The 8,059-nt window shown below is 33.1% G+C and overlaps 1 protein-coding gene across 2 annotated transcripts; it reads left to right on the plus strand.

Moving 5' to 3' along the window:
* Positions 1–917: 917 nt before the first annotated feature.
* On the plus strand, positions 918–7,688 carry LOC110116679 (40S ribosomal protein S20-1). 2 transcript variants are annotated; one of them, XM_020850362.2, is made up of 4 exons: positions 918–1,035; positions 1,121–1,252; positions 1,356–1,469; positions 7,299–7,688. In XM_020850362.2, the coding sequence occupies exons 2-4, from the start codon at positions 1,141–1,143 to the stop codon at positions 7,439–7,441; spliced, it is 369 nt and encodes a 122-aa protein (XP_020706021.1). In that variant the 5' UTR covers positions 918–1,035; positions 1,121–1,140; the 3' UTR covers positions 7,442–7,688. The 2 variants fall into 2 exon arrangements, with proteins under 2 accessions (XP_020706021.1, XP_028552468.1); XM_028696635.1 differs by having other exon boundaries at positions 951–1,035; positions 1,077–1,252.
* Positions 7,689–8,059: the final 371 nt, after the last annotated feature.

An 8,059-nucleotide genomic window follows, 5' to 3' on the forward strand; every position in this document is an offset into this window, starting at 1 on the left:
GCATTGAATTTGGACAGGCTGAGTTTATTTATGGGCCCAAACAAGTTCTTAATGGGCAAAACTAAGGCTCCGTTTGAGACGACTTATTTGTTACTTCTTAAAGCAGTTTTTTAGTATAAGAATCAACAAAAAAATCATCCCAAACGAAGCCAAAATCGAGGCCAAAACCTATGAAGTTATATGATAATATTTCCCGCTTCGGTCTGTTCGTCGATTTGGTTTGTTCTTACAACCCTAACACATTAAAATTCAAGATATCTATAATTGTCCTCCAAAATATATATAATAATCATGATGAGCACATTTATCACTGCATTAAGTTCATTCTCATATTGGTCGTTAATAATATGAAAGCCATCATTAGAGTTCGGATCTTAGCTTTCCATGCTTAGATGATCATCATCGTCAAAATAACCGCCATTCCATATTTGTTGTCATCCGCTACCATTGTTGCATTCTTGACAAAAATGATCATCATGCACAGGCGCACAGCTCAATATATTTATTCATTCCATCTTCTCGATCATTAATTTCTTATGTGATTCAATTTATTCTTTTTGCATTTGCAGATGTTAGGTTTTATTTTATTTTATTTTAAGTTTTTAAAGACTTTAAAAATATATTGTATTAAAAATTACTTTAAAAAACAGTAAAAGAAACATCTCAGACGAAGTATTAGATTTCATTAAGAATATCTTTCTTGTTATTTTATGAAGCAATTTTAAATATAATTTTTAATTTTTTTAAAAAATAGACTAAAATATTAGTTAATAAAATAATAAAAAACTATCCCTTCATTCGTTTAAAGTTTCAGTCAAATGCATACGTGATCTATCACGGGCTTCCAACAATAGGCCATACCAGCCCATTGCTAATATGGACATAGAAGATATAGATATTAACGTATTGTGTTGGGAAGCCCATTAATGAGTACTGATTAAATCACCAAAACCCTAGGGGGTCGATTTTCGCGGCTAGGTGGAGGCGGAGTTGAATCATCCGAGAGACGGCGCTGACAAGATCTTATCACAGGAGGTAGCAACATTTCTGCTTTTCTCAACTTTGTTCTTGGTTAGGGTTTTGTCGACTTGAGCGTTTATGATTTATGCCGAGATTGCAGAGTAAATCTTGAGTTAAGCGATGGCGTACACAGCAATGAAACCCGGCAAACCGGGGCTTGAGGAGTCTAGGGAGCAGGAGCACCGCATCAGGATCACCCTTTCTTCTAAGAACGTGAAGAATCTTGAGAAGGGTTTGTTTCATCTATCGACCCAGCGCCATTTATTTTGCTGTTACCTGTACAGTCCGTGATTCCTTATGCATTTATTTTCCTATCGGTTTGCTATTTTGGATAGTGTGTGCGGATTTGGTGAAGGGAGCGAAAGATAAGAGGCTTAAAGTTAAAGGACCTGTGAGGATGCCGACCAAGGTACTCAACATCACTACCAGGAAGTCTCCATGTGGTGAAGGTGAATTTCTTGCTTTTATATAGTTTTCTTTGTTAGCCGTAATTACAAACTTTAGTTGCGTTTAATGGTATTTTATTCAATTAGCTAGCTTTATTATTCTTTTCGTGAAAAGTGGAGCTTAAGACCATCTATAACTATGGTATGATGTTTTTCCTTCGCAAAATTCACAGTTACTCATTATGTTATTTAATGTCGGTAGTAGCTTTCTTCTTCCATTACAATTGGGTGTCCTCTCTTCCCCATTGTGCCCGCTCAAGATGTTGGATTATCAAACTAATAATTGACCAATATTTAATTTTTCTAGTGAACACTGTGATTTTGTAAAATGGCTTTTTTTATTGTCTTGTTCTTTGAATGCTATTAAGATATCATTGTTTCCTAAATGCATATGTAGTTTTTTTGGTTTACTGTAATTCATTAAAACGATGAATTGGAATAAAATTAGGTTCCTTTCATTGAATTTGTCTATTTAGTAGCCAAATTCAACTTCTAGATTATTGGTTTGCTAGATATCTGAACTCTTGTATCTGATTACTCACTGCTTTCTTGCACTTCTTATTGGCCGGTTGGATAGCTTATTAAGGAAATAGAAGGAACATCCAAACTGCCCTTCAAGTTTGAAATCTCCTTAGGCAACACCAGTGGGTGTTTGTGTGTTTTTAGCTTTGTAGGAGTTTAACCAAAATGGAAGTAGTAAAAGGAACAAGTTGCTTTTTTTTCCCTGGTTACTGTACTATTTTTTAATTTGTATTAGAAAGTATGATGCATAATGATAAACCTGATAGCTTTGAAAACAGCTTGTGTGAGTCTTAAAAAACATCATATATCATGGCTTAAAATTTTCATGAACTATTCCTAAATTTCTAAATAAAACAAAATTATAAAAAATGTCAATTATAAGTTGGTAATTTAATTAATGATTTCTAAGCTCTACACACAATGTTGTTCCAAATTATTAAAGGTTAGATAAATTGATCTCTTAATTCAATAAAAATGGACTGTTAAACAATCATTTCATATATAGCAATGACATCTTAATATCATGGACATCATAATAGCACTAAATACCTTATTAATAATCAACCATACTTGCTAGTAGTGAATAGCGTGCTATATTGCAAAGCTCTTGTGGATTCATAGTGCAAGGTGTTATGGGCACTGGGCACAATTTAAAAAGTTTAAAATGTCAAGAAATTGAATTATGAAAAATTCAAAAATATAATGGAAAATATTCTAATACAAAAAGAAACTATGAATGCCATATAAATAAAACATAATATTGCTTTAACATTCCTGAAAGTTAATGAAAAACATTATGTTCGTGCAAAATCTTTTAGGAAGTTTGACTTAAATTTGTCATGTTTCTATTCTTGTTAACAAATATACCAATATGGCTTACAATGTTTTGCAAATTGGATAATATAAATCATAATAACCAAATAAACTCAAAGTAACAATATAGAACACAATATTCTTACCAATAAACCAAATTAGATTAACCATATTAAGCATTAAACAAATAAAAATTGAAGAACAATGTAGGAAATAATTCATGGAAATAGTATGAAGAAAATAGCATAAAAATTGATAGATAGAAGTGAGTATGCACAACACCATTGATAAAATTATTTGTATTATGTGTCTATGTTATATTGACACAATGTTTGCTGCATAGACTATCTTGCTTTATATGCCCTACTATATAAATAGCATAAGAAGTATGCTGTGCTATGCTATGGATTAAAACACTTGTTATTTTGAGTTTTGGATATGCATTAAAAGATTAGTTATCAAGTGAGTCGATATGTGTTAAAAGGTTTTGGAGGGCAAAAAGGGCTAAGAAAAGCTAGCCTAAACAAGCTAAATTTTATTAAACTTGGATTTGGGTTGATTTGGTAAAAACTGATTGAGCTAATTGACACCAATTTGATCGAAATTGAGTCGATATGTGTTAAATCAAGTTAATGGAGACCGAAGAGCTTCAAATCGTGTTTGATTCGAGTGGAATTAACTCGATTGCACTCGTTTAATTTATTTAATTAATAATCAAACAAATTTTTGGTAATTTTGATCTTGAGTCGAGTTAGATTGACTCGACGAAGCCCAAACAAATTTATTTGATTAAAATTAAATTAGTTTTGATTAGTTCAAGTTTCACTCGACTGACTCAATTTGATAATTGGTGATGACATCGGGGTTGAGTTGGGCTCGAATCGATTCATATCGGACTTAACATCATCAAATTTAATTTGTACAATCAAATTGGCTTGAATTAGCTCAAATTCAACTCAATTTTAATTTTCAAGAAGGGATCAACGAGGTGGATTGAGCTCGTCAAATTCGAGGTCAACAAACATGTACTTTTATTAATAACTTGTCGCCCAAAGTCACAATCCCCCGCTAGATCTATTATTACTAAAATTACAATTCATATATTCGGTTTAGATCTACTCAAATGAAAATCTTTAAATTCTAAGGTTGACATCCATAATTCAAGTTTTTCTCAACTCTCTATCTAGTATTATGAACAACAAGAATATCATCAACAAAAAGCATATACCAGGATACAACATCCATGACTAAAGAAAAAAGATATGTTCTTAAGACTAATCTTTGATGTAATCCAACTGAAACAGAAAATACTTGGTCAAATTACCTTGTGTTTGAACACAACAAACAACTCCTGCATACATATCCTTAATGACTTGAATATAAACATTATTAACCCTTCTTTTTTAGAACTCTCCAAAGCACTTCTTTTGAAACTTTATCACATGCTTTTTTTAAATCAATAAATATCATATCTAGATCCTCCTTATTCTCTCTATACTTCTTCATCAAACCTCTCAATGAATGTATAGCTTCAGTAGTGTACCTACCTGACATAAATTCAAATTAATTTTATCTAATGGATGTTAAAATTAATTTTTGTAAACTTAAAATCCATTCTTGTCATGTTAAAATTATTTTTTAAAAAAAACTTAAAATCCATTCTTGTTATGTTAAAATTAAGGTGTTAAGTATAATATATGAAATATGTGTTTGTCATTTACGATGAGAGAGTTTTTCCACTTAGTCATTTAGCCAATTAAGTGCTAATTCAAACTGGATTCAAATGTATGCATATAAATATGAACGTTAGATGAATAAGCTCACAAATCATCTAAACAAGCTCATATGCCTGAAGATGGTTACTTAAAGGTGATCTAAATACTCCTAATGCTAGGCCGGCAAAATATTAAGTGTGACTTAAGTAAGAATGGCAGTCCATATCACATGCTTAGAATGAGTCAGAGATGGCAGGTAGGTTAGGCCGCACAGACAGATGGTATGACTACCTTAGAATGCTATGAATGCAAGCTACGTTAATAGTTTAAGTGCATCGATCAACCTGTCAATATGAACAAATTTATCAATGCACTTATTTTGATGTGTTATGTGGGCTTGAGAATCTCTGTGCAGTAAATTATCCAGTTTGATTTCTAGTACCATTTAATGACGATGCTATGAAAAGATAATGGATTGCCACAAGATTGGTCAAATCAGGCAAATTGACTTAATTGTCTGAGTGGATCAAATCAGAATCCGATATAGCGTCATCTTATAGTAGATATGTTTTGGCCGGCATTAGATGAAACAACCCTAAACTTATAAATAAAGGAGTTCTTCCTGTTATCTATTTACATTTACGATTAAAAAAAATAGGAAGGTGATATCATTGTGATGGACTGGCCGATTTGATTGGGAGGGAATTAAGAAGTTTTCTAATCAAGAATTTAGGAAGGTTCTTAATCAAAGAGGATTAATTAAGAGATATTTCCTAATTGAATAGGACATTTTTGGGGCTGATTTAGAGGTGATTAATCAGGAAATATTTATTATTTGAAGAGGGGAGATTTAGGGGTTGATTTGGAGGGGATTAATTAGGAAATATTTTTTAATTGAAGAGGACAGATCTCAGGGCTGATTTTATAGTTGGTTTGGGAGGGAAATAATTAAGGAAATAGGAGGGAATTGGGGGAGGTTTATTCGGGTATTTGTTGTTTATTGTTTGCTTTACATAGGCAAATTTTCTAGGTTAGGGGTATGTGTCGTTTGTTGAATGATTTAGATTGTTTTTAGGGTGTTTGGGCTCCAGCCGACAGCTAGAGATTTGGGAGAGCCGGATATTCCTCTTCAATTGAAGATCTACTTATATCTTGTCTTTTCTTTCATAAGATTTTCAATAAAAAAGTGTTTTTGTGTTCTATTCTTGGTTTTCTTGTCGTTTGTTTTCTGACATTAATGGAATCAGATTTCAACCAAGGCTTTTCCTAAATTTTTGCAATCATTCTATCAAATTGGTATCAGAGCAGTTTCTTGGGCTGAAATAGAAGTTTTCTTCGCTGATTTCTGCTGCATTTTTTCTCTTTGACCTTGCTGTTTGGAGACCAGATTTGCATCAAAGTTGTTGTTTTGTGTTGTTGGAGCCTATATCTTTGTATCCATGACTGGAAAAAAGTTAGAAGTGTTGGAGGGGGATATCAGACAATTGAAATCTGAAATTTCGGATCTCAAAATTTAAGTTTCAGATTTGAAAAGTCAAATTTTAGTCATCCAGAAGAAGATCGATGTAAAATTTTTCATTTTGGAGAAGATGTTGAAGAAGTTGCTTGAGGACCAACCTAAGTGGGAGGATGAGGAGGTGGAAGTTTTGGAGGAAGAAAAGTAGATGCCACATTTGGAGCCATTTCCAAGGAGGGAAAAGTGGGAAGGAGTGGGATTTTTGGTGAAGATGCAGAGTTTAGAAGGAGAAGATGGGGGGAAGATACTAGACATAGTTCAACCAATTATATCGCAGTATCAAGAGATGTTTCGGCCATTTTAGGGTTTGCCTCCTCCGCGGTAACACGAGCATGCTATCATGTTGAAGGTAGGGTTTCATATATGTGTTTGTCCATGCCATTCTTCCCAACTCCAGAAGGATGAGATCGAGAGATTGGTCAAAGATATATTGGAGGTAAGGATCATTCGATCCAATGACAATCCATTTTTCTATTCGGTGCTATTAGTCCATTGCTTCAACAACAATTTCCTTCATTCCTCCTTCAAGACAATGTGGCATTTTCGGAGGGAAGTATTGATGGACCGGTTTATCTGATTGAGAGGGAATTAGGAAGTTTCTTAATCAAGGAGCTATTTAGGAAGGTTCTTAATCAAAGATGATTAATTAGGAGATGTTTTCTAATTGAAGAGAGCATTTTTTGCGGCTGATTTAGTGGCGATTAATTAGGAAATATTTACTAATTGAAGAGGGCAGATTTGGAGGGAATTAATTAGGAAATGTTTGTTAATTTAAGGGGATAGATTCCAGGGCTGATTTGGGAGTGAAATAATTAAAGAAATAGGAGGGAATTAGGGGAGGGTTGTTTGGGTATTTGTTGTTTATTTTTTTGCTTTAAGTAGTTGATTTTCCTAGGGTTAGGGGTATGTGTCGTTTGCTGAATTTAAATTATTCTTAGGATGTTTGGGCTCTAACTTGCAGCTAGAGATGAGAGAGCTGGATCTTCCTCTCCAATTGAAGATCCACTTGTATCTTGTCATTTCTTTCATAAAACTTTCAATCAAAATTATTCTTGTGTGTTTTATTTCTGATTTTTTTTGTCGTTAGTTTTCTGACATTGCTGAAATCAGATTTCAACCCAGGCTTTTCTTAAATTTCTGCAACACTTCCTATCATAGTGGCTATCTCTTGCATTGTTCACGAGATTATGGTCATTTCAATGTGTTTTATTCTCGGATTGTTACCATGTCATTCCATTTATCTAACCTACGAATTGGATGCTTCAGGTACCAACACATGGGATCGTTTTGAGCTTCGGGTACACAAGAGGCTAATAGATCTTGTCAGCTCTTCTGATGTGGTAAAGCAAATTACCTCAATTACCATTGAACCTGGTGTTGAGGTTGAGGTGACGATTGCTGATCCGTGAATCTATCTACTTGGACTTGTATTTATCTGAAAATCTTCCTTCTCCAAGAGAATTTTATTCCTTCGCTTGGTCTTGTTGTTCTGGTTGTCAGTGCGCAATTTTGAAGATTTTGATTGACTATTGCATAATGAAAAAAAAAAAAAAACAATGCAGTGCTTATATTTTATTGAAATTTTCTTTAAATGTTCCTGATGTCCCAAAGTTGGCATATGAAGTTTAAATGCTAGTGATGTTAGTGATTGATATTCAGCAATATGTGATAATATTATGCATATTATTTGTTTATATGCGTTTTACCATAGAGGAGAAGACTTACTTGATTGCTGCTGTTTTTTTTTTAACGGTACATACGGTTTTTGGTACAGAGCTATTTTGAGAAGAGAATGGCCTAAACATTTGGTTGGAAAATAAATAATGTTTTTTATGCAGCAATTCAACTGTGCAACAAAATATAGTTTTCCGCATCATATTTGTTTAACATTTAATTTTGTAGCAAATCATATAATTCATTATTAAAAAAAAAATGTATTTGGAATGCAATTTGGTGCTTATAGAAAAGTATGATGAATCATCAGGATTGACTTTTAGGCGTAATGATAAGTATTGACGGTGTGTATA

The sequence above is a fragment of the Dendrobium catenatum genome, unplaced genomic scaffold (genome assembly GCF_001605985.2).
Source record: "Dendrobium catenatum unplaced genomic scaffold, ASM160598v2 fragScaff_scaffold_793, whole genome shotgun sequence".
Classification (NCBI taxonomy): domain Eukaryota; kingdom Viridiplantae; phylum Streptophyta; class Magnoliopsida; order Asparagales; family Orchidaceae; genus Dendrobium; species Dendrobium catenatum.